This window comes from Gopherus flavomarginatus, chromosome 1, assembly GCF_025201925.1.
Source record: "Gopherus flavomarginatus isolate rGopFla2 chromosome 1, rGopFla2.mat.asm, whole genome shotgun sequence".
NCBI classification, from domain to species: domain Eukaryota; kingdom Metazoa; phylum Chordata; order Testudines; family Testudinidae; genus Gopherus; species Gopherus flavomarginatus.
The window spans coordinates 244,125,138-244,152,538 of NC_066617.1; the positions used below are offsets into that span (position 1 = coordinate 244,125,138).

At 45.5% G+C, this 27,401-nt stretch overlaps 1 protein-coding gene across 6 annotated transcripts in view; it reads right to left on the reverse strand.

The window, feature by feature from the left end:
* Positions 1-4,390: 4,390 nt before the first annotated feature.
* LOC127039337 (granulocyte-macrophage colony-stimulating factor receptor subunit alpha-like) overlaps positions 4,391-27,401 on the reverse strand; it is a 112,952-nt gene continuing 89,941 nt past the window's right edge. For all 6 annotated transcript variants that reach the window (XM_050932799.1, XM_050932777.1, XM_050932788.1 and 3 more), the window contains 5 exons: positions 16,220-16,255; positions 13,252-13,390; positions 11,647-11,746; positions 7,489-7,579; positions 4,391-6,570 (listed from right to left, as the gene is read on the reverse strand). In XM_050932799.1, coding sequence (XP_050788756.1) covers positions 6,499-6,570; positions 7,489-7,579; positions 11,647-11,746; positions 13,252-13,390; positions 16,220-16,255 — 438 coding nt within the window. In that variant the 3' untranslated portion in view covers positions 4,391-6,498. The remainder of the gene's footprint in view (positions 6,571-7,488; positions 7,580-11,646; positions 11,747-13,251; positions 13,391-16,219; positions 16,256-27,401) is intronic.

Genomic DNA, 27,401 nt, shown 5'->3' on the forward strand with positions numbered 1-27,401 from the left:
GTGGCCCCATGCTGCTCCCGGAAGTGGCCGGCTGCTGGCACCATGGCAAGGAGGCAGCAGGTCTCCATGTGGTGCTGGTGCCTGCAAGCATTGGTTCCGCAACTCCCATTAGCCGGTTTCCAGCCAATGGAAGCTGTGAGGATGGGGATGGGGGCAGTGTACAGAGCCTCCTCCCACCTCCCCGCCAGAGGCACACAGAGACATGCCAGCAGCAGCTAGCCACTTCCGGGAGTGGTGTGGGGCCATGGCAGCCTGCCTGAGCACCCCACTGCACCATGGTACTTTTAGCGGCCTGAAGGTTGCAAGGGGGCAGCCAAAGAACCTGGTGGCCCGGACAGAAATGTTAGATGGGCTAGATTTGTCCCTTGGGCTGTATTTTGACCACTCTTGGTACAACCTATAGTATAACCCTGGGCACTAGATGCTCAGGCCACTTGGTCTATGATTTGGCTAATGATACTTCCTCTGGAGGCTTGAGGTTCACAAACATTTCTTCCAGTACCAGTTAGCCATTGATTTTGAGGTTTTTATGTAATGTAATCACATTCCTTAGATACATGGTACATCTTCCAGTAACAAACATGATTAACTCCTGTAGGTATTACTGCTAGGAAGTATGTTGGTTATCTTCAACATACTTAATGGTGTTATTTCTCATACTAGTTTGTGCAGAGCTGACAGCTCCTGTGGTGTTGGTTTCTCCGTGCAAGCTGCTGTTTCAGATGTCAAGACTACTTATTAAAGCAGTTAAAAATAAATAGGATCCATCCTAGTTTCCTCCTTTAGGGGCCATTGGTAATGAAAGTGGAGAGAATACAAAAGGTACACTACGTAATTGTCAGCACTCCACAGTAAGAAAAGACCAAAATCTGCTGCTAGCACTGGAGCAGCCACTGTGATTGGTATGCTATTGAAATGTTTGTATATTATATATTTTTATGTATTTTATATATATACACACAAACTGGAGGAGGGGAGTGTTGATGGAATTTTTTAAGGGAGTGTTGATGGAACTTGCATCCCCTTCATCTCTGCTGTAAATTACAGCCTGTATCACTTTTCATGCTTTCTATGATTTTTTATCATATTTAGCAACAGCAGCTTTGTGTGATTATACAGTGTGGGAACATAGAACTCAAACAATAAATGAGACATTTAAAAACTTTTGTTTTCTGTATTATTGCAACAACCAATTTATATTCAGATGTATCCAATCACAGTTTAAACTTAAAAAAAAAAAAAAAAACTACAAAAATAGGCTGCATTGAAATATTCAGAAATTTACACTCAAAAAGAGTTTATAATTGGAACTCACCTACTACTACCATTAGTCAGTCTTTTGGATCAGCTGTACATGCTGAATAATAGAAAGTTTCAAAAAGTATAAAAACTAGCCGGTTTTCACAGAGCTGGCCTTTAAATATTTCAATTATATGCATATTTAATACTTTCCTCCCTCTTAATTTTCACATCTTTGTTTCACTGGACATTACAAATCTTTTTTTTACACTGGTTATGTATGTGCCAACTCAGTTTAATGGGACTAGGACATGTATCCTGAAAAATCAGGCCCTAAATATCTCAAGTTGGGCATCCAAAATTAGTGGACATGTGACCATTCTAGCCTTATCTTTTTTTCTGCTCTTCAGTTGCACTTATGTAAAGGGGCTAGTAATACTGCCTTTCTTCACTGCCATGTTGTGAAGATAAATTTGTTAATGTTTGTGAAACAGGTAAGCACATGTTTAGTACCGAGTTTAAAAAAAAAATGTTGAATATCAGCTCACTGAGCAACATTGTCTTGCACACCAAATGAAGCTGTGGTCTTATGGGAAAAATATAGAATATGATCATATCATTAAAGACTATCACAATACTTATGCACAAGAGGTCAAATTTATGTTTGACAGGCAGCCTTTATTCAGACATTTCCTTATGTATGAGTGCAATGCTTTGCAATGTATGTTAAATTTTCTTTTAACAGTTTTGTATGAATTTCCTAGGTTTCAAAAAACAAAAAAAAACAAACTGAAAATAAACTTAACCTATTGAGTTGTGTGGAACCATATAGACCCTTTACATGGGTTATCAGCAAAGACTGTAACCTTTAGATGCAGAACACTGATTTCTGCCACTTAAAAAACAATGGAGTAACTGATAGAAAATAACCACCAGCTCCTGCTACGTGGACCAGCCACAAAAGTGAGATAAGACACTTTGCCAGTGGGTTTCATAAATATTTGCTAGACAGCAGAAGAATGATCAGATTCAAGAATCCCTGATTCTAGTCCAGGCTTGGTGGGGAGGGGAGGGAGAGAGTGTTCTCTAGTGGTTACAGACACTTTCCCTTTTCACTCTATCTGCCCTTGCTCTTAGAATGTACTTCTTCAGCTGGTCTCAGCGCTTATCCCCATCTCTCCAAAGCCTGCCGCATTTCAACCCTGCTGCAATACAGGCTCTCTCTGCCCTCGCCTACCCCTTCCTGGACCCTGTCACTGCCCCCTCTGCATTCCAATCAGGCTGATTCCTCCTGGATGTCAGAGAACACAGGAGAGTCTCCCTGCTCTCAGTTCCTGTGTCAGGCACCACAGTGTCTCCTGGCAGCCAGGAGGAAACTTACAGGAAAAGGCTGATGGAAGTTGAGCCACTCTAATAATTTATTAATACTGTATGTTGACCTAGTTATTAGGCTTAACCAAGAGATCTTCAATGACCTGAAACTTGAAAAAGAGTCATACAAAGATTGGAAACTAGGTCTAGTTACAAAGGATGAATATGAGGTAAGCAAGATCTGAATGAACTCTCCTCTGACACCTAGCTGGGAGAGAGAGAGACTTCAGGAGCAAACTATTTGCAGGAACACACCTACCCTGTTTAGATATCCAGCAGATAGTGCGGTGTTGCTCTAAGTGATCAACTTTGGCTGGTGTTGGGTTACAAATCACTTTAGTACTGAGTGCAGGGGAATTAAATGTTGTTATCGATGTTGTCCTTGTATGAATGAAGGGAAGCAGGACTGTGATTAACCTGTCCCAAATGAGGGGGTCACCCTCAGCTGAAAGGACCTCGTTAAGCCAGGTGCTCAAATGCCAGAGCATTGTGAAAATAAAGAGTGAGGGTAGGTATCCCAGCCAGGAGGTGGGGACTTTCTTTAAGTGTCCCTGGTCTGGTTTAACTTGTTCCTCCCCCATTTTTAAAGATAAAGCTAAATAGGCTTTATTATGAGCCTTTTGTTATGCTAAATACTCAATAAGAGCTGAAATCACTTGTGGTAGAGCAGTGTTTCTGCCCAACCTACTGCGAGCTTAAAAAAATCACTAAGGGCTTGTCTACATCACAAAGTTGCAGCGCTGGTGAGGGGGTTACAGCGCTGCAACTTAGGAGGTGTACACATCTGCAGGGCATCACCAGCGCTGCAACTCCCTGTTTGCAGCGCTGGCCGTACTCCCGTTTTGTCTCGGGTGTAGAGGATCCAGCGCTGGTGATCCAGCGCTGGTAATCAAGTGTAGACACTTACCAGCGCTTTTCTTGACCTCCGTGGAATAAGCAGGTATCCCAGCATACCTGAGGAAGCCTCTCCTTCAAGTAGGTCTCCTTCCCCGGTTTGCAGGGGGGTCCGGGGAACGCGAGAGCAAACCGCAGGGAAGCTGGTCTCCTTCCCTGCGGTTTGCTCTCGCGTTCCCCGAACCCCCGTGCAAGCAGATCTCCTTCCCTGCGGTTTGCTCTCGCGTTCCCTGAACCCCCGAGCAAGCAGGTCTCCTTCCCTGCGGTTTGCAGGGGGGTTTGGGGAACGCGAGAGCAAACCGCGGGGAAGCTGGTCTCCTTCCCTGCGGTTTGCTCTCGCGTTCCCCGAGCAAGCAGTTCTCCTTCCCTGCGGTTTGCTCTCGCGTTCCCCGAACCCCCGTGCAAGCAGGTCTCCTTCCCTGCGGTTTGCAGGGGGGTTCGGGGAACGCGAGAGCAAACTGCGGGGAAGCTGGTCTCCCCCGGTTTGCTCTCGCGTTCCCCGAACCCCCCTTGAAGCCGCCCAACAGCACTGCAGTGTGGCCACATCTAACACCACTTGCAGCGCTGGTTGCTGTAAGTGTGGCCACTCTGCAGCGCTGGCCCTATACAGCTGTACTAATACAGCTGTAACAACCAGCGCTGCAAAATTGTAGATGTAGACATACCCTAAGAGACTGACCTACAGTGGTCACAGTAGAGAGCAACTGGCAGCAGAAGGTGACTGATGGGCGGCTGGTGGGAGTGACCAGTGAAAATGGAAAGCAGTTGGCCAGCAAAAGTGAGCAGTTGACCACTGGGAGGCAACAAAAAGCAGCAGCTGGCAGGGCGGACAGGTGGTGAGGAGCAGCAGCTGGCAAGGCGTCCAGCCAGAGCAAGTGCTCAGGTGTCTTTTTCACTGGGTGGGAAATGGACTCACAGATGCAGCTCTGAACCCTGGGTCCTCAATGACCAAGGACAACTACTGTGAGTGGGATATGGTGAGGGAGCAGAGGGGGGCATAGTAAAGGAACTTTTGGTTGTAGGACATGAGGGAGAAGACACTGCCCCACGCACTCTGGGGTGGGTGTCCTCACAGTTTTAGGTTTCAGCCACCAAGGGTGATGTCTAATTATCCCATGTTATTGGGTGGAGGCTCAAGCTGGTTTTGTGTTGTAGTGTGGAAAAGGAACCCCTAGATATTGAACCCTCCCCTGGCTGCTGCCGTCTCCAACTGTCAGAAGGCTTACAATTAAAAAAACCAACACAAGCATATAGGGACAAAATTAGAAAGTTTAATCTCATTTTGTTCCTTGGTCTAACTAGGGACATAAAGTGTAACAAGAAAACATTTTACAAATAAATTAGAAGCGAGAGAAAAACCAAGGACAAGGATTGGTCGTGGGGCTGGTTTTTTCACCATCTTTATTAATGATCCAGATGATGGGATGAATTGCACCCTCAGCAAGTTTGCAGATGACACTAAGATGGGGGGAAAGGTAGATACACTGGAGGGTAGGGATAGGGTCCAAGGTGAGCTAGACAAATTGGATTGGGCCAAAAGAAATCTGATGAGGTTCAACAAGGACAAGTGCAGAGTTCTGCACTTAGGAAGGAAGAATCCCATGCACTGCTACAGGCTGGAGACCAACTGGCTAAGTAGCAGTTCTGCAGAAAAGGACCTGGGGATTATAGTGGACGAGAAGCTGGATATGAGTCAGCAGTGTGCCCTTGTTGCCAAGAAGGCCAATGGCATGTTGGGCTTTATTAGTAGGAGCATTGCCAGCAGATCGAGGGAAGTGATTATTCCCCTCTATTCAGCACTGGTGAGGCCACACTTGGAGTATTGTGTCCAGTTTTGGTCCCAGCATTACAGAAGGGATGTGAACAAATTATAGAGTCCAGCGGAGGGCAAAGAAAAAAATTAGGGGGCTGGAGCACATGACTTACGAGGAGAGGCTGAGGGAACTGGGGTTATTTTAGTCTGCAGAAGAGACGAGTGAGGGGGGATTTAATAGCAGCCTTCAATTACCTGGAGCGGGATTCCAACGAGGATGGAGCTTGGCTGTTCTCAGTGGTGGCAGATGGCAGAACAAGGAGCTATGGTCTCAAGTTGCAGTGGGGGAGGTCTAGGTTGGATATTAGGAAACACTATTTCACTAGGCGAGTGGTGAAGCACTGGAATGGGTTACCTAGGGAGGTGGTGGAATCTCCATCCTTAGAGGTTTTTAAGGCCCAGCTTGATAAAGCCTAGGCTGTGGTGATTTAGTGGTGGTGGTCCTGCTTTGAGCAGAGGATTGGACTAGATGACCTCCTGAAGTCTCTTCCAACCCTAATATTCTAAGGTTGCATTTCTTAATGCCAGAGAAAAATAATAATAAAGTTGTAAGATCATGAGGGCCTGAATTAGAATTTTAGCTGTGAGGATGGACAGAAAAAGATGCATCTTACAGATGTTATACAGAAAGAATCACCAAGATTTAGACATGGTCTGATGTGAGGACCTAAAGAAGTTTGGCTGCCAAACACTTTAACAAGTATCTACTTAGCATGCGTGAACCATGATTTTTCAATGGCTAATAACTTCGCCAAATTTGGGTTGATATTCTTAAGGATGAATAAAGCACATTCTTGTCACCACAGCAACACCCCTGCTGAATTTCCACCAGTTTCAAAGCAGGGAGGTACTAGAGATTGTCAATGAAAAGGTTGTAAGAGGTCTTTTAATATGGGCAAAATAACATTTAGTTGTTCTAACAAATTACTGAAATGTTTTTTTTTTTTAAACACTCCAAGAATATTCACCCTCAAGCAGACACGGAGCATGGAAAAGCTTCTGTCCAAGTGATTCAAATTTGACAAAGTTATAAGAAACTGAAAGAGGGTATTATAACGGAAGTGTCAGGCAACATTTGTAGGGGAGAGAAAGGGAGCAAGTGTGCAAACATACAAAATTGCCATGACGATTTGTAGTTGTTTGAGTTGGGGAATCCAAGTGCTTCATTTTGCTTTTAGAAGTCATTTAATTTCTTCAACAGTAGTTATTTCTTCAGTTTCATATTTTGTGGGTGGCAGATCCATCCATTCCCTCTATTGAAGGGAGGAAAAAAAAATCTCCCTTAGTTTCATACATGAGATTAACTAGAGATTTACCTCCTGAGACTTCAGTTTATTCATTTAATGGTTAAAGGCATATAATGGAAATATTTCATTTTTTTTCCCTTTAATTTTTCTTTATGATCCCACCTCTTGGTTATCAGAGAGTTATCATTAAGAGGAAAACAACATTGGTACACCAGTATTATGATATCTCAAAGGCAAAATCAACATTACATTGTTTTGCAATGTAAAAATGTTTCCAGAAAACAATACATTCATATCTTCCAGCTAAGAGCCAATCATGTTTATTTCAACACTATTGACATGATGGTCAAGAGCTAAATGTCAACTAGCCATGTCAAACTGAAAGTGAAGGAGGTGATTTGAATCCTGAACTTCTCTTTGAGTTCTCTCAGACGTGGTAAAGAAAAATAAAGTTATTCTCAGTCTGTGAACATCTCTCTGTTGTGTAGCTTTCTATTAACTCAAATAAATTGTAGATAAAGGGTGAAACACTTTGGTTCTTACAGATTCTACTCAGGCAAAACTCCAATTAATGTGAATGGAAGTTCTGCAGTCTTTACTCAAGCATGTTAAGACTGTATGAAGAAGCAACACTGCAGGACTGGCAAAAGAATTAACTTCATGTTTTGGCCCTAGTCACGTGACACTGGTCAGAATTACCTGTAATTGACCGGTATCAATAGTCACTCAGCATTAGAATGGGAGAACCAGTGGGCTGGAACAATTGTTTAATAGCACACAACACTGAACAATAGCAAAAAAGAATTCACATCAAACTCTTTTAATGTTTATAAATTGAAATGCAAACCTCGACTTTTTGTGTCAGACCTTCCAGTCTGTGATAGATCCTTAACAATCAACAAATTTCATATAAGGAAAACTTACCTGTATATTTTTATCAGATATTTGGAAAAGTTCACCAAATTTGTTTTTTGGTTGTGGAACTGGAGAAAACAATTTTTTCAAACTGCAATATCTTTGGGAACAAGAAGAAATGATGAAGAAAAAAAAGATGGGTACAGAACATGCACAAATATTTTCTGTTCTATTACATGTTTGAGACATTTCTTATTTTCCCTTTTCAAGGTACAATGAGTCAGTGGAGGAACTGAAAATTTATGCTTAGTGTAGAGTGGATTAACATCAATTAATTGTTTAGAATTTTGATTACTACTACTTGTGACTGGTTAAAAAAACAAAACAAAACAGAAAGTCACTCTCTTCTAATACTGAATAAGGCCATGTCTACATCTAAAATTTTGCAGCGCTGGTTGTTACAGCTGTATTAGTACAGCTGTATAGGGCCAGCGCTGCAGAGTGGCCACACTTACAGCAACCAGCGCTGCAAGTGGTGTTAGATGTGGCCACACTGCAGCGCTGTTGGGCGGCTTCAAGGGGGGTTCGGGGAACGCGAGAGCAAACCGGGAAAGGAGACCAGCTTCGCCGCGGTTTGCTCTCGCGTTCCCCGAACCACCCTGCAAACCGCAGGGAAGGAGACCTGCTTGTTCGGGGAACGCGAGAGCAAACCGCGGCGAAGCTGGTCTCCTTTCCCGGTTTGCTCTCGCGTTCCCCGAACCACCCTGCAAACCGCAGGGAAGGAGACCTGCTTGTTCGGGGGTTCGGGGAACGAGAGAGCAAGCCGGGAAAGGAGACCAGCTTCGCCGCGGTTTGCTCTCGCGTTCCCCGAACCACCCTGCAAACCGCAGGGAAGGAGACCTGCTTGTTCGGGGGTTCGGGGAACGAGAGAGCAAACCGGGAAAGGAGACCAGCTTCGCCGCGGTTTGCTCTCGCGTTCCCCGAACCACCCTGCAAACCGCAGGGAAGGAGACCTGCTTGCTCGGGGGTTCGGGGAACGCGAGAGCAAGCCGGGGAAGGAGACCAGCTTGATTACCAGAGGCTTCCTCAGGTATGCTGGGATACCTGCTTATTCCACGGAGGTCAAGAAAAGCGCTGGTAAGTGTCTATACTTGATTACCAGCGCTGGATCACCAGCGCTGGATCCTCTACACCCGAGACAAAACGGGAGTACGGCCAGCGCTGCAAACAGGGAGTTGCAGCGCTGGTGGTGCCCTGCAGATGTGTACACCTCCTAAGTTGCAGCGCTGTAACTCCCTCACCAGCGCTGCAACTTTCTGATGTAGACAAGCCCTTAGGAACTTGATTAGAATAAGGAAACCATTTTAGGCCTGATTCTCCATTGCCCTGAATTTTATGATGCCATTTACATCATTGCAAAGTAAATGTAAAATGCTATCAAATAGAAATGATAGCAATTTACATTTATTTTGCATTAGTGTAAATAACCACACAGGTGCAGGGCAATGGAAAATTAGGCTCCTTATTAAAGCTCTTCTGTTTCACTTGTAGACTTTCTGCCCAAAACTTGCTCCACTGCCATCCAACTGACCTGGCTTCCTGCTACAGTGTTAAAGAAAGAGTACAAATATTATTTGATAGGATTTAATAAATAGGAAAACATCGTTATAGACATGTCACTGATTTCACTACTCCAGGTGTTTACTTAAGCTTTTTGGGATACAAAACTTTAGAAAAGATAATTTTTGTATGTGATTGCACCAAAAACTATGTTAAAAGAACATTATTAAGATTGCAAAATCAAGCATTCATAGGTTAGGAAATGCCAGAATTAAGGTTGCCTGGGCAATCTTAGTTCTGCCCTCTTGTGTGCATGCATTACAATATAGTCTTTAATTACATCATCTTATATTATTTTTCAGAATTCCTGCCTCATTTAATTCACAGGATGGACCTGCTCAGGGTTGTGTAGTGAATGAGTCTCTTGTGTGTAGGTTCCCTGGCTTATTTGTTGCAGAATTTTGAAAGTGTGCAGTGAATGAGGCAGGGCTCACAGGAAGAGAAAAAGTGGTCTCCTGATTGAGGCAGTTGAACGATGCCCTCAAAAACTGAATTCTATCCCTGCCTCTGCTAGAGTTCCTATGAGATTCTATGCTCACTTAAATTAAACTTTCCACAGGTGGTCACTAATCGTGTGTTCCACTTTTTAAGAGTACCTGACTTGAAATCCTTGGTCTGAGCTGCAGAAGTGCTGAGCACTCACAGCTGCAACTGAAGTCAATGGAAACTTCACTTTGAACACATGAAGTTCTATATAACTCTTGAGTATTCTGAAAAAAAAGGTCCTAGATGTCTCAGATTGAGCATCCAAAATTAGTGGTTAGTTATGACCTTAACCTCTCTGTGTCTCTTCTTCCCTCTTCTGTAAAATGGGAATAAAATAGCCCCTTTCATCTCCCAGGGGTATTGTGAAAATCAATTCATTAATATTTATGAAGCACTCTAGGGAAGGTACTATAGTAATGAGCACCATGTAAAAGCCTGTTACAAATCAGTAATTCTGTCTTCACAGTAGGATTAGAATATTGTGCAGTAAAAAAGGCCTGGGGCCCATAGACTGAATAATGAGGATAAAACAAAATAATGACTAGCGGTTCATTAAATGTGTACCATTCTGTGCACTGAATGAGGCAGAGGTCCTGTGGAAAAAATGGTATGTGATCATGCAATTAAAGACTGTATCATAATGCATATGCAGAAGGATGATAAATCAAGATTGTACAAGTTGCCATTTCCTAACTTCTGAGTGCTTGACTTTACCACATTAATGTGATTTAATGGATTTTTGGTGTGTAATTGCCAAAGTTTTCAAAAAAGGCAGTTGAAAAAAAAGCAGAAATTCCATCATATGGCATCAAATTGACACCTTCATGGATCATCAGCAGGTTTGGAACCTTTCAACCTCTACCACATAGACCTCTGCCATTTCAGCTAATAGATAACTGATACCAATAGTAGGTTGTTATCCTCTGTGGACCAACATTAGAGGGAGATGGGACACTTTGCCAGTGGGGTTCACAGATTTTGCTGACAGCAAGGGAATTATGAGACTCAGGGATCTTGGGTTCCATTTCAGGCTCCAGAGGGCAGAGACTCTTCTATCCATCCCCCACTGGCTTTACTCCTTCTTCCCCATTCCCCACAACCTGTCCCTCTCACAGTCCTGTCTCTATCCCACCACTAGCTACCACTCCCATTCTCCTCACTAGCCTGTTCCAGTCTCCACTCCTTAGGCATCTGATCCCAATCCCAGGCTCTTTGTCCAGTAAGGCCCAGCCACTATCCTCTCCAACTCCCAACCTCCTTGCTCAGCCATTACTAGTCCTCCCTCTCCTCATGCCTGAGTTCCTTGTCCCCAGCTGTCTTGCTCAGCCAGGCCCAGTTTCCTCCCCTGCTCCCAGTCTCTTTCCTGGGGCTTGTCGTCCAATCTCAGTGTTCTCACCTCCCCTGGCTGCTTGTCCCAGTCTCATTGCCCTGTTAGCCACAGTTCTCCTCCTGCAGCCTACCTCATTGTCAAATCTCTCTCCCCTCTCCACACCTTCTCCTCATCCCACCGGTTTCCAGTCCCAATCTCACCCAGTTTCTCATTCAATCTCAGTTTCCCCCACACCCATTCTCTCCCTGTCTTTCCCATTCTCTCTTTGGCTCCCAGATGTAGTTTTGCCCAGCCAGGCCCAGTTTTTGCTCCCAACACTCCTTGTCCAAATCTATTCCCCAAGACTTCTCATGCAATGCCTTACGTTGGGCTCTTGATCCCCCTGCATCTGAATCACACTCCTCCCTTCTCCATGTTGCCTGAGTGCTAGCAGGAGGTCATTGAGAAGACAGGGGAGATGGGTTCTCTGATCTCAGTTCTGGTGTTCAGCCCCACCTCAGCTCAGAGCAGCTGGAAGCAGCCATTATAGGGAAAGGAAGGAAGGAAGATTAATTCATCCTGAGGCAGAATGAAAAATTTCTATCCAAATGGTTTGGCAAAGTTATAAACAACTGAAAAGAGGGGTCTTAGAATGGGAAGTGTCGGGCAACCTTAATAAAAACTGGTGGTACCAGTTCCTGCTAATATATTGCAATCCCTTTATAAATATCACCTTGACAAAATAAATAAAAAATCAGGCACTTAAGGTTGTTTTTTGGGGGTATATATATATATGTCACAAAAAGTTTTACCTTTTGCAGAGAAAAAATATTACCAGTGCCACAAGGATTGTTCCAAGTGCTATGAGGAGTAAAACAGTTTCATATGTAAGAACTGCATCATCTGGGTTACCTTAAAGAAAGACAGTTACAAAGGTTATACTTTTTTTGCATAGTAAAGATGAGCACACATGGCTATATCAAATAGCTGCTTAGATGACTGATAGCAATGTATGCCACCATGATAAGCCTGCTTGTGTAATCTGATACTTTTCTGTCTGATACTTTACTAAGTAAAGGACTGAGGAGCAGATAGAATTTATAAATCCAACAGAAGCATAGATCAACCAGGGCCATGGAGCACAGGAGTTTATGAAGACTCCATCAGAAGACAAAAGAGGAGGATGTCACAACCCAATGGCCTCCTCCCTCAGGTCCCCTGGGAAGGCAGATAAGCACTACATGTTCCTAACGCTGTTGCAAGCATCGCAGAGCATGTTGGGGAGGGTCAAGGGTGTGAGTGTGGAATGGAAGTTTCCTTTGCAAGTTGCAGAAGCCAGAGGGGGAAGGAGGAAGAAAGCAGAGAATGGGTTAACTCGAGACTCTAGCTCGCTCAAGCAAAAGATAAGGCACTGACTCCACCCCAAGGCCGCAGCTCACAGCCAATGTTTGGCTGCCTGCTGAAAAAGACAGGGGCCTGGAATCTACCAACCAGCCATAAAAAAGAAAAATTCAGCTTAACAGACCTGCAGAGGCAGCCCATAATGAGCGAGACAAGCGAAGGCCAGCATGGAGAAAAACAAAGAGGACAAGAAAGTCTAGCTGGTGTGTTTTGGAAAAGTTGAGAAAACCACAGAAAGCTGGTTTGGACTGGTACAAAGAGCATCAGGAGCAAAGGTCCCTGAAAGAAATACCCCAAAAAAACCCAGAACTTAAAAACCCTCCTAAGAGCTGGAGCAACTAGAAGATCACAGCAGACCCCAGACGACCTGGGCCCAGGACAAGAACTCCCATCCAATTCTCCCAGTCCTCTTCTTACGTTACACCCAGTCTTGGCCAGCCTTGGGTTGTGCGTGAGTATGAAAGTGGGTCAGGGCTTGGGGTACTAATGCTTTCTTTCTTCCTTTGAGTGACGTGGGAGCAATCCCAACACTCACTGCTGTTATTTTATTATTTTATCAATAAAGCTATAAACTTAAACAGTTGGAATTTTTCCTCATCTCCAAACAATCCTGCAGCCTCAGCCAGATAACCTGACACCTCAGGCATATTGGTAACGAAAATCTGTCACATGGATACAGAGGATGAGGATGAGTAGGAGAGGACATGGAAGTGGAAGGAGAGATGACAACTATGAGATGGCAGCAAAGGAAAATGTGTTTATGATATGCCACACTCATCATCGTGGTAGCCGAGTCCTTATTGCTGTTTCAGCCTTAACTCTTTCTGGCATTAATTACCATAGTATTTGAGTGCTTCCCAAGTATTAAAAGGTACATAGTATCCTCCCTCACTTCCTTCTGAGCAGGCAGGAATAAAATATTTGAATAGAATTAAGATTTGTTTGTGTCTATGAAGGTGAGACTGTAAGTGAAACAGACAGGTAATTACCAAGGAAAAATTAAATAAAATACTCACCATCTGTACCAAACTCAATGGGCTCACTCCATTCCCCCCAATTCTGGCTTATGCGACAAGTATCTCCTTTTGCTCTGATTTGCAAGGAGTATTTTTTTTCCCCATTGTAATTCTGAAATGTGTAACTTGTTTCTGTTACCTAGAAACAAAGCAATTATTAGTATTGTTATTAATAATAAGAACAACATGTATTATGGTAGTGCCTAAGGGCCAGCCAAGAATGCAGCCCCATTGTGCTAGACACTGTGCAAACACAGTCCTTGTCTTCACTGTAGATGTAGATGTTAATAACATGCAAGTTTTCATTTGTTGATCCCAGCTTTACAAAGAATATTTTTGTGCCTGCTTATGGAAACAGAATACGGTTGTGACACACTGTACCTCAAAAAGGCACCAGGAAACCCTCATATTCATCATTCATATGTGATTGTGATATTTCATACAAAGCATGCCATATACGATATCATATGAAAGGTCATGATCTGCTGAAATCACTTGTTCTGTCCAAATATTTATATCACCAGTGTCTATGAAGTTATGAAATTTTGCTGTAGGGTTACTGAAATATGCTGTAAATTTGCTAGTGACATACAAAGGACTCCCGCCCAGGAGGGTGTTCAATGACCATTAATCAGCCAGGGACTTATAATCAAAGGATTTACAATTCAATGACAGTTGCCCAAGCACCACACAATAGGGACAGCTCAACTCTATGATTCAGTTGCACAAGGCCACACCGGGGGCATTGCTCAAAGCAGTGACTGAGCAAAGCCCACCAGGACGTGTTTGGGCAAGTGTCTTTTAGGCACATGGACTGAGGATATAAAATAGGGAACAGTGACAGCATGCCTTTGCCTTTCTCCTCCCCCGCCTAAGCTGGGAGCAACAAGAACGCTGAGAAGATGTCCTCCCAATGCTATTCACTGTCTCTGCTAGACATTACTGTGTTTGAGTCCACCCAATAGCTCATATATACTGTAAAGACATACACTACTTTATGTTACTATGCTTTAGTGCCTTTAAAATACTGTTCTGCTAACTCTTGGATGGCTTTCTGGATTGAGGTGAAGTACACAGGTCAGATTCCTGTTAAAGTGAATAACTTGGCATATATTGGAACCGCAGTAAATAAGATACTGAGGCTCCTAGAGAGCTTGAAGTTTTCTTTGTCTAATATAAATAGTCCTAAGGTTTTGATGTTGGATTTTATGTTATTTATTTTCTACCAGACTCGGGAAAGTATTGCAAAGAATGGAACAAAATTTGTTTTCCACCTTTTGCAAAACAACATCAAAATATGATAAAGAGACAGAATTTATTTTATTTGTATTAGTGTGTGTGTGAAACCAATAGAAAATGGTAGGTTTTGAAAGGCATGTGGAGTGCTAGGGCAGTGGTTTTCAATCTGTGGTCCTCGGACCCCTTGGGGGTCTTAAGATTATGTCTAAGGGGTCCGTGAAAGGTTGTCAATAGCATAGGTAGAACAGTCATTTTCAAGCTGTGGGTCTGAAGACTATGTCTAAGATTTCCAAGAGGAGTCTGCATCTCAATTTAACAGTTTTAAGGGTCAATCCAGATTACATAAATCCTTGATTCTAACCTAACCATTTGGATTATGATATATTTAAGAAAACTGATACATAAAGATTCCTTTTAGTATGCTGCTGTGACAGTGAGCCAGTGAAGGTTAAGCAAAATGAGCAGGCCAAGCGACCCAAAATCAACCTTAAGGACATATTAGACAAGCATTGAAATGGTAAACAGGGCCATTCCTTGCTGATAGTTATTAAAACCATGTTAAAGTAGAGAAAGTAGAGAATTAGAAGAAGACACTGAGTGTATTTGTCTGTGTTTACCTAGATTTTGTTAGATGTTAAAAATGTGACCAGATTAGCTTGTGGATGCTAAATGTCTGTTCCTGACTCTTATTATATTCTACTGATTCAGGGATGAAAAAGGAATATTAACATTTAGATGAAATTTGGGGTGTAATAATACCATTATCTTTATTTCTCTTTGAAATTTGTAGTAAACTACCTATGAACTACTTGAATGGTTAATTACCTTATGCTACAGAATGCAGCTAGTTGTGTGCCTAGGAAATAGAGATTTACTTCAAAGCAACAATGTATATTACCTATTCTTCATCCAAGAAATGTCTGCTGTGTCATAGCCTGCTAGCGAACTATAAAAGAACTCTCAGATCTGCTTAAACTTTGTCAGCAGAAGTTCAAGCCGCAAGACTGAGATCTCCAAATATCCTGGACTGTCCCTGCAAATTCTTATGGAAGAATTTTAACAAAATCTATACATGGACTGGCCATTGGACTATAACCTATTAAACTGATTCTGGAAAGACTTTTTGCAAATCAGAAGCTCACCATTTCTTCCATGAAACTGACCTAAGACCTTTCTTCATATCTTATGTATAATGATCTTGTAACCAAAGTAACTTTTTATTTTGTTTTTAAATAAATCTTAAATTAGCTAATAAGAATCGGCTGTAAGTGTGTACTTGAGTCAAATTTGAAATATTCATTGACCTGGGGATTAATGTGTCCAGTCTCCTGGGATTGGTAGAACTTCATACATGGTGAATAAGATTTTAAATAATCCTCACCATATTTGACAGACATGGTTGTCTGGGTGGGAGCCAAAGGCTGGATTGCTTAGGGGGAAACTCTATTTTAGCTTCTTGGTAAGCAGTATGGTATTACAGAAGCTGAGTGGTCTAATTCGGTGAACCTAATTAGAAAAATAATCCATCGGTTTTGGGGATCATCTGCCCCATTCTTTGCTGTTGGCCCTGATTGAGCAATCTCTTTATGGCCGCTCCAGTGACTATGGTCACAGCTATTTGAGTGTTATACTGATACCAAAACTATTTAGGCAATGAGTAACAATATTTTACACTGCACTAGACTAAATGAGACAAGACCATATTTTAGTATGGGAAGAGAATAGTTACCGTAGGACACTCATTGCAGCTTTCCTTGGGATTGGCCTGCAAAACAAAGAAAAATCTTTACTATTTTATTATTTGTTTTGTTACCCTATAATAATCCAATTCTTTCTTTCTTTTCCTTTTTGATTATTTACTTGCTTGCTTGGGTCAGAAGAAGGTGCAACTAGAATTTACAACGTCTAAGATTCCAATATAATGCAATAAGTTTCTTCCTATCACATACAGATATCCGTGGTTGTAATTAATGACTGGCAAACCTGGCAAGTCTGCTCCAATAACTCACCTGAGTTTGGTTTCTTATTCAAAGTTTGGGCTTCTTGCATTTCAGGTTAAAAAAGAAAGGAAACAAATCTTTCTTTCTTTCTTAGACAAGCAATTGCCTGATGCTGGTGCTGAAATAAAGTCTCCCTCACCCTTGCCCTGTTTAACTGTGACATCACAAAGGAAGAGGAGACTGAGGCTGAGACTAAGGCTGGTTCCTTGGGTGCATATGTGGCTACTCTTGCTTACCTTTTGTTCTTTCTTCTGTAAGCATGGTCTGAGTGAGTTTTCCCCAGACATGTCATGATGCACAGAGAAAAGGACTTCAGGAGCAAGCAATGTTTGCATAGACATACCTACTTAGTATTGTGCTTAGCATACCCTAAAGGGGGGAGCCATCCTAAACAGAACCTCACTTGCTAAGCAGAGGGTAGGGATGCCAATTCCCAGTCATGAAAAGAATGAATGAGGCCAGATGTTCCTACTATGTGGTGTGGACTCGGCTCAAAGAGTTCTGGATATTATTTGACTGTAAATATGAGCAAATGACCCCCATAAATGGAGAAGAGACAAAGTCTCAGGGAGGCAATCAATACCTGCACTCAAGAAGGAGTGCTTGTATCTAATCAAGAAGAATCATCAAATGGAAGAAGTGCAGGACCAGCTGTTAGAACCATGCAGGTACTACCAGGCCATGTTGCAGTAGGCACAGGACATCCTCCGTGCATGACACCTAGGGAGAGAAAAGGCATTGGCTCGGATATTAGCCCAATCCTACTGGCCAGTATTGAAGTGTGAGAATGTTGTTCTTCCTGCTTATAATGTCAACTATCTAGCAGCAGAGGGATCACCAAGGCACCCTTGGTCCTTCTGCCCTTCATTGTGACCCGCCTTAAAAAGAATAGGGGCGGACATGGTTGGACTCTCAGAAAAAACTGCAGCAGGACATCACTATATGCTAGTGATCATAGACTACACAGCCAGTTATCTGGAGGCTCTTCCTCTCCGCTCCCCAAAAGCGTCAGCTATAGCTCCAGAGCTCTTGAAGCTCTTCTCACAGGTAGGGTTTCCCTGTGAAATATTAACAGACCAAGGGATTAATTTCATTTCTCAACTAACGCAGGAATTATGTTCCATTCAGAAGGTCAAGTATCTGAAGACTTCGGTGTCCCATCCACAAATTGCCAATCTAGTAGAACGGTTTCATAAGACCATGAAGGGGATGTTGATGCACTTTGTCAGCAAGAACCCCAAGCAGTGGGACTGGCTACTCCTACCACTTCTATTTGCCACAAGGGAGGTCCCACAAGCTGTGACGATGCGGTTCTGGTGGGACCCAAATGAGAGTGCCAATTCAGGATACATTGCTTAAACAGGGCAGTTACAGCCCAAGGCTGGGGTTTTTCCACCTCTAAGGCAAATCAAACCAGCCAAAAAGGACTTCGGTCTCACCCCACCGGCTAACCACAACTCACATAAGCAATTCCCTTAGACACTTTAGTTTCCCAGTATCACCACCAGTGCCACTCGTCCTGGGGATGAATGGTTATGAAAACCAACACCCCAATAAAAGAAAAAAGGTTCTCTTGATCCCAAAGAATCAACATACAATTTAGATCTTACCCACAAATCACGCTTTACCAATCCTTTAGAATCTAAAATCTAAAGCTTTATTCATAAAAGGAAAAGGATATAGATGAGAGCTAGAATTGGTTTAATGGAATCAATTATATACAGTAATGGCACAGTTCTTAGTTCAGGCTTGTAGCAGTGATGGAGTAAACTACAGGTTTAAATCAAGTCTCTGGAGTACATCCCCCGCTGGAAGGGGTCATCAGTCCTTTGTTCAGAGCTTCAGTTTGTAGCAAAGTCCCTCCAGAGGTAAGAAGCAGAATTGAAGACCAGATGGAGATGAGGCATCAGCCTTTTATAGGCTCTTCCTAGGTGAAGAACACTTCTTTGTTCTTACTGTGGAAAATTACAGCAAAATGGAGTCTGGAGTCACATGGGCAAATCCCTGCATACTTTGCTGAGTTACAAGCCGTATCTGCCTTCTCTCAATGGGTCAGTTGTGTAGCTGATGGTCCTTAATGGGCCATCAAGCAGGCTAGGCAGAGCTAACACCAACTTGTCTGAGGTGTCACCCAGAAGCAGAGCATAAATTTGAAATATAGACAGTATAGAGCCAATACTCATAACTTCAACTACAAAATGATACATATATATAGACAGCATAATCATAACCAGAAACCTATAACCTGGTCTTAGACACCTTACATGACCCCCCTTACATAAGCTTTGGTGCCACTACAGGACCTTGGTTGCAACCATGTTCTATATGGTCCCAGATTATATCAATAACATCACACAAGCCTCTAAGGGGTTTTCTCCATCTGAGTTGCTATATGGTCACCAACTGTGGGGCATGTTGGACCTGTTGCAAGAAGGGTGGGAAGAAGATGATTTGGGGGCCTTAAACACAACCCAATATATCTTTCAGTTAAGGGAGCAATTCAGAAACAGAAGGATGTTTGCCAGAGAGAAGTTGAGGAATGTCCGGCACACCCAGGAACAAAATTACAATAAAGGGGCTACGGACTTTTCAGCCAAGTGACTGTGTTCTTTTTCTTCTGCCTTCAGCCAAGTCTAAATTAATGGTCTGATGGCAGGGTCCATTCAAAGTGGTCACGCAGGCAGGGCCCATGGACTATGAGATCAGACTACCCAGGAGGAGGAAGGAAACCAAGGTCTACCACGCAAACCTTCTCAAACTTTGTAGGCATGGGAAGCCCTGCTGATAACTCCTATTCCAGAAAAATCAGAATTGAGACCTCAGGGGCCAAGCGACAAAGCTCCAGCAACAGTAGCAGGGGGTGAAGGACTCTCCCCTGCACAAAAGGAAACAAATTCTCCCACTAATTGGGGACCTTTTTGCAGTGTTCTCCAACCACCTGCGGAGAACACGGTTGGTTCAACATCACCTAGAGACTACCCCAGGCCAGGTAGTCCAAGAGAACCTTAGACCCTTATCATGAAGGATATGGGAAATGGTCTGAGAGGAAGTACAAGTGATGCTGAAGATGGGGATGATTATAGAATCCAAAAGTGAATGGAGGTGCACCATAATTCTAGTTCCCAAGCCAGACGATATGGTTTGATTCTGTGTTGACTTCAGGAAGGTCAAAATTCTACGCCTACCCAATGCCAAAGTTGGACAAGTTATTAGAATGGCTGGAACCAGCGAAGCACGTGAGCAGTATCGACCTGACAAAGGCTTACTGGCAGATCCCCTTATCTCCTTGCTCACAAGATAAAATGGCTTTGTCTACCCCTTTTGGGCACTTCCAATATAAGACCATGCTTTTTGACCTCCACGGAACTGTTGCTACCTTCCAATGGCTTATGAATAAGATCTTCAATCCCCACCATCAATATGCTGCATCATACATCATCAATATCATCTACAGTATCATCTGGGAAGACCACTTATGGCATTTATAGGAGGTGTTAAAAATGCTACAGGAGGTATGACTTGCAGCCAAACTGGCAAAATATAAGGTAGCTGTGAGCGAAGTGACCTATTTGGGGTACTGCGTAGGAGGTGGTCGATAAGGTCTAGGCATGTCCTGTGCCCCAGACAATGAGGTAAGTTAGACATTTTCAGTGCTTCACCTGGCAGGATATTACGAGCGGTTTATCCCTGACTTAGCCTCAGTTGCAGTCCCACTTATGGACCTCATAAAAGGCAACAACCCTAAGAAAATCCATTGGCATGGGAAGTGCAAGGAAGCATTAGGAGAACTGAAAACATGAATATGCCAGGCAGCCATGCTTTTTTTCTTCGGAATTCATACTATACACTGATGCCTTGGACATCAGTCTCAGTGCTGTCCTTTCACAAGACTTCAAAGGGGGAGAAAACTGTGTCCTTTACCTAAGTAGGAAGCTAAACACACGGGAAAAATAGTACTCCGTTACTGAAAAGGATGCATTCGCTATCCAGTGGGCAGTAGCAGCCCTCAGGTATTACCCGTTGCACAGCCCCTTTTCTCTGATCGCTGATCATGCACCCCTATGCTGGGTCCAGTCCATGAGGGATACGAACTCTTGTTCAACCTTATAATTTCCAAGTATAATACTACGTGGGAAAAGACCATGCTAATGTAGATTTATTTTCACAGATCGGGGATGGAGAGAACTCAACCCCAAATGGGTTTCCCATCTTGAGGGGTAGGGTATGTGAAGGGACATGCCCTGACCCTGGTATGGAAGAGGCTAACTATCTCCTCTGTGCCTGTTCCATGCTAACAAGACACACTTGCAAGGCTTGTTCAGCCTGGAGTGGGAGGAGCTTAAAGGAGGGAAACCTACCACAGGAAGGGACAGTAAAAAGGAAGAAGGTTGCTCCAGCCCGGGACTGTTGGCAGCAGAGGGAGTCCAGCTGAGGAGGAGACAGCCACAAGATGCACAGCTCCGGAAGCTGCCCTGACTGATTGTAAAGCAATATGCCCCAGAAAGAAGAGTAGAAGGTAAACCCCATGACAGGGCAATAGATTCTGAGAGACTGAGCCCTTAAAGCTAACTCTCTAGGGTCTGCCAGAGAGGCTGATCCTTGTTCCAGCCAGACCTTCCCCTCTTGTAAAGGGAAGGGAAGAACAGGAGCCAAGCTTCAGCTTGTGGGTGGTAGGCATAAGAACATAAGGCTGCAGAGAGATTCCCCAAAGGCTCTCAAAAGGAGAGTGGAGGGGTTAAATGATGGACAGTGGGATTCAGGGGATGTAATTCAGATTTCATTGCTAATATTGGGGGAACGAGGTACTGGCTTTCTAAACTGGTAGAGAGAGAACAGGAGAAAAAGGCTCTAACCTTGGTGGAAGGAAAAGCCAATCGGTAGAGTCCAAGGGTGCTGGAACCTTTGATGAAGTAAAGGGGCCAAGGCCAAAGTGCCCTTTTCCTCTTCACGACTGGCTGCTCTGGTGGTGAGCCAGCTGCCCTCTCTTCTAGCACCACAGCAACTCCTGGTGGGCAAAAGGTGTAATTGTAGCATCATTCCCAGCAGAATCTATTATTCTGAGGTGAAAAAGAAATCTGTGGGGGACATGAATTCTGTGTTTATGTTTCTTTTGTTAAAAGGGGTGGGGCATGGCCCTGGCCCTTACCACTGCCGGTGCCAGTGGAATCCACTGACCTACTGGTGTGGAAGGTCATAAAGAGACTTGAGAGGTGCTGATGTGAGTCCATGCTGGCATAGAGGAAGTCTTCTGATTTTAGAGACACTGGGATACAATAGTCCACCACTGCAGTCTTAGAAGTAAGGATTTTGAAGATTAGGTTGTAGTTTTTCCTTTTTCCTATAAGTGGATGAGGAGAACTTCATTTAATGATGTTGTTTCAACACTGACTTCAAGGAAGAGTCTTTAAAAGATGTTCTGGGTTGGTGTGGGGATGGAGGAAGGAGAAGCAGATGGGGAGTTTTGGCCTAATCAGGTCCAGGCAAGGCAGCTAACCCTTAGGAAAGTGAGGGATGGTGCCGGAGGCTATTGCATTGTGGAAAGAGGAAGGCTGCCAGAGACAGGCAAGATGTTTCCTAAGAGAAAGAATGCAGTCTTCAAGGAGAGCCCAAGAAATGGAGATGGACCCAAGCTGCAAAGTTCAGAGAGAGGTCCCAAACTCCCTAAAGCTGGAGGAAGACTGGATCTAAGGTTTTAATCTGGGTCTCTCTTTACAAGGAAACAGTTAACATCAGACAGTCATGCTGAAGCATAGCATAACAAAAGTGCTCTCATTTAGGATTCTAGGCTGCCATCATGTGGTCATTTTATTTCATTATTTCAAAAATAAAGTAACTTAAATCTGCTCATCCTTGTGCTGGAGCACAGCAACTAGCACTCTTGCTGTGCACTGTACTAGGACTGGTAGGCTGAAGATCTAAATTTCACTTTCAATAGGATTAAATTCCTCCCTTAATTTTATATAATTATCCTTTCATCTGATACTCTGCCCTTCTAATTCATAATTTCCTTTTATGCTCTGGTACGGAGTTCCTTTTATATAACATCCAAAGGGCACAATCCTTAAACCCATGGGAGTTTTGCCTCAATAAGTACTGAGGACTGGTCTACACTGAAAAATTAGATTGATCTATCTACATCGTTCAGTGTGTGAAAAACATACTCACCTGAGTTCTGTAGTTAGTTTGACCTAACCCTGGTGTAGACACTGCTAGGCTGATGGAAGTATTCTTTTCTGAGTGCTTGCTCATATCCATTCCAGTTACGTGTGCGCATGCCGTGTGCACGTTCGTGGGAAGATTTTTACCCTAGCAACACTCGGTGGGTCGGCTGAGCGCCCCTTGGAGTGGTGTCGCCATGGCGCCGGATATGTACTCCTACCGACCCAACCGCCCCTCAGTTCCTTCTTACCGCCCGTGTTGGTCGTTGGAACAGTGGAGTGCGGTTTCACTGACCTCCACCTCCCTAGCTACTCGTAGTTCTCTAGTTATTTTGTTGTGTATATAGTTCAAAGTTTTATAGTTATAGTTAATTTTTATTGTTCATAGTTAGTGTATAGTTAAGAGGGGTTTGGGGATTAGCCCCTTCCCCGCACCCGGTGCTGGGGCCCATGCCTGGTTCACCGGGTTTCAAACCGTGCTCGGCCTGTCATAAGCCGATGCCGACAGGAGATCCACACGACTCCTGCCTTAAGTGCCTCGGGGAATCTCACCTGACAGATAAGTGTCACATTTGCAAGGTTTTTAAGCCGAGAACAAAAAAGGAGCGGGACTTTCTGCTAAAGCAGCTCCTCATGGAGGCGGCTTTTACTCCTCCGCCTTCGGCACCGAGCGCTGGTCAATCGGAGGGCAGAACCGCCTCCTCGGCACCGGATCACGCCGGTACTGCCAAGGCCTCTTGGCACCGGCCGTTGCCGGCACTGAAGTCGACTCGGCACCTCTCCCTCTCCCCGAGGTCGAGAAAGCTTAAGACTCCTGCTGCTTCCATGCCACCTGCACCGTAGCCAGAGAGCTTATCTAAGTCGGATTGCCTGGCACCGACACCTGCCGCGGCACTGACGACGTCGGCACCATCGATTCCAGTCCCACAAGGGCCGTCGAGTCCGGTGCCTGACAGCTCCCCGGCACGCGCCGTGGTTGAGCTTACTATTCCCTCCATGCCGGAGACATTCTCAACGGCGAGGGATCTGATTACCATGACAGAGTTGACGCTGTCTCAACCCCTGGCACCGCCGGTGTGGGTAATACAGTCTATCGGCAAGCCTGCCTTGATAAGACCATCCTCTGTTGGTACAGCAGAGCGGCACCGTTCACGATCACGGTCCCACAAACGCTTCAGGTCCCGTCGGCACTCCCGCTCCCGACACCGCTCGCAGTCCCGGTACCGTTCTCTTCCTCGGTACGGGTCGCACTCGCGGCATCGGTTGGTATCCCGTTCACCGGCCCGCTATTCTCGGCACCATTCCAGCTCCCAGCACTGCTCCGGGCACCATGACTCCCGTAGCCGCTCCCGACATCGAACCTCGAGATCTCGGTCGACCTCCCAGCACCGCTCCGGTCGCAGGTCCCAATCTCGTTCCCGGTACCGATACGCCTCCCAGTAACAGTCCCCGGTGCCGAGTAGGGCAAGGTCCGCTAGAGACAGAGACTCTGCCTAGGGCTTTTCAGCACCTCCATGGCCATCCAGACACGCATCAGTGTCGTCCCACGCAGACAGCTTTTATGCTCAGGACCACGATTCTGATGTTCCCACCAGAGTCTTCCAAGAGACCCAGGCCCAGCCCCAAGGACCCCCTCAATGGTCTTTCTGGACACCTTGGGCATACCACCAGGCCCAAGGCGTACCAGTAATTCCGTCCCGCTCTGTCTCATCAGAGCACCGAGTGCCAGAGGCGACGGTTAGCCGTCCCCCTCCAACTGCTGCAGAGGAAGCCCCAGTTCACCCACCGGTCTCCCAGGTTCCTCTGGAGCAGGAGATCGCCCAAGAGCAACAGGCCACACAGGACCCGCTCGTCACTCGCATCTCCTCTTCCTCTTCTCCAGATGAGGTGGTGGCAGGAACATCCTCCTCGGGCCCTCCTCCAATCGACCTGAGAGCCCATCAGGACCTCCTAAGGAGGGTAGCACTCAATATGAACCTCCAGGTGGAGGAGGTCCTGGAGGTAGAGGACCCGGTAATGGACATTCTATCGGTGGATGCCCCCACTAGAGTGGCCCTACTGTTTATTCGGACCATCCAGGCGAATGCTGATACTATATGGCAGTCCCCAGCCTCTATCCCTCCTGTGGCCAGGGGACTCGAGCGTAAATATATGGTGCCCTCTAAAGGGTACGAGTACTTGTATGTCCATCCTCCTCCCTGCTCACTAGTCGTCCAGTCCATTAATGAGAGGGAATGCCACGGCCAGCAGGCGCCAGCCCCGAAATCGAAGGAGGCTAGGCGAATGGACCTACTTGGCCGCAAGGTGTACTCGGCAGGGGCCCTACAGCTCCTGGTGGCAAATCAACAAGCCTTGCTTAGCCGCTATAATTATAACACCTGGGTGGGGGTGGGTAAGTTTACAGAGCTTCTTCCTCAAGACTCCTGCCAAGAGTTCGCTGCCCTCTTGGAGGAAGGGAAAAAGGTGGCCAGAACTTCCCTCCAGGCCTCGTTGGATGCAGCAGACTCAGCAGCCAGGACTCTGGCCTCGGGTGTTGCCATGAGGCGCATCTCATGGCTTCAGGTTTCAAACCTCCCACCAGAGCTGCAGTATACCATTCAGGACTTACCATTTGATGATAAAGGCCTCTTCTCGGAAAAGACTGACTCCAGGCTGCAAAGCCTGAAGGACAACAGGGTCATAATGTGCTCTCTCGGCATGCATACGCCGGTGACCCAATGCAGGCCTTTCCGTCCCCAGCCTTACCGCCCATACTCTGTGCCTAGACAAAGACAGGACTTTGGCAGGCGGTGCTGCCGAGGTGGTCGCAGACGACCGTCAGGACCCCAAGGGGGCCAAAATCAAGGTCCCTCAAAACCACCACCGGGACCAAAGTCGAACTTTTGAAGGTGTGCCCAAGGGTGGCATACCAGTTACAGGCCAGGATCCCTCTCGACCTTTCTCCAACCGTCTCTCCTACTTCCTCCCGGCGTGGTCCCAGTTAACTTCAGATCGCTGGGTCCGACGCACGGTGGAGTATGGGTACCACCTCCAATTTATTTCAACCCCATCCTCCCACCCTCCAACCCTGTCCCTCTTCAGGGACCCCTCTCACGAGCAATTCCTCTTACAAGAGGTGCAGACTCTCCTCACCATAGGAGCTATAGAGGAGGTACCGATGGACGAAAGGGGCAAGGGGTTTTACTCCTGTTATTTCCTAATCCCCAAGTTGAAGGGAGGTCTCAGACCTATCCTAGACCTGCGAGGACTCAACTAGTTTATGATAAAGTTGAAGTTCCACATTGTATTCCTGGGGACCATTATCCCGTCCTTGGATCCTGGAGACTGGTATGCCGCCCTCGATATGAAGGACGCATACTTTCACATCACCATCTTTCCTCCGCACAGGAGATACGTCCACTTTGTAGCCAACCATCAGCACTTCCAGTTAACGGTCCTGCCGTTTGGCCTTTGTACAGCCCCAAGGTTATTTACAAAGTGTATGGCTGTAGTCGCTGCCTACCTCTGCCGACGTCGGATACATATTTTTCCGTATCTGGACGTTTGGCTCATCCGAGGGGTCTCCGAGACACAAGTCACTCAGCATGTGGGCATCGTCAAGGACCTATTCACGTGTCTAGGCCTGATGATCAATATAGAAAAATCCACTCTGGTTCCCACGCAGAGGTTAGACTTCATAGGAGCTATCCTGGACTCCAATCTAGCCAGAGCCTGTTTACCACAGCTGCAGTTTCAGGCGATAGCAACAGTCATCCGAGGTCCACAGAATTTCCTGACGACCTCGGCTCGCACTTGTCTCGGTCTCCTGGGTCACATGGCTGCCTGCGTGTTTGTAACCAAACACGCCAGGCTCCGCCTCCGTCCTCTCCAAGTTTGGCTCAACTCTGTATAACACCCAGGCAGGGACCCGATAGACAATATAGTCACCATTCCCTCGAGCTCCCTAGGCTCCCTAGAATGGTGGCTAACTCCCTCCCTGGTGTGTGCAGGGATGCCGTTCCATCCGCCCCAACCCTCAATGTCCCTGACGACGGACGCGTCATCTTTCGGATGGGGTGCTCACCTCGATCACCTTCGTACTCAAGGCCTTTGGTCTTCTCAGGAGCTGGCATTACACATAAATGTCCGAGGACTGAGAACAGTCTGCCTGGCATGCCAGGCGTTCCAGCAACAGTTGCGCTGCTGTTGTGTCTCAGTGTTTACAGACAACACAACGGCCATGTACTACATAAACAAACAGGGAGCGACACGGTCCTCCCCTCTCTGTCAGTAGGCCATCCAACTCTGGAACTTTTGCATAGCCCACTCGATAGATCTGGTAGTGTCCTTTCTCCCAGGCGTTCTGAACACCCTGGCGGATCGACTCAGCGGGTCTTTCCTGTCTCACGAGTGGTTGATCCACCTGGACTTTATGCATTCTGTTTTCCAGAAGTGGGGGTTTCCCCTCTTAGACCTGTTCGCTTCCCGCGAGAACAGGAAATGCCAGATGTTCTTCTCCTTCCAAGGTCTCTCCCCGGGATCGATCTCGGACACTTTCCTGATGCCGTGGAAGAGCCAGCTCCTTTATGCCTTCCTACCTTTCCCGCTGGTTCACAAGGTCCTGCTGAAACTCCGCAGGGACAGAGCACGCATCATCATGATCACTCCAGCGTGGCCTAGGCAGCACTGGTACACCACGTTGCTCGACCTGTCGATAGCCAACTCAATTACCCTGCCACTCCACCCAGACCTCATAACTCAGGACCACGGCAGG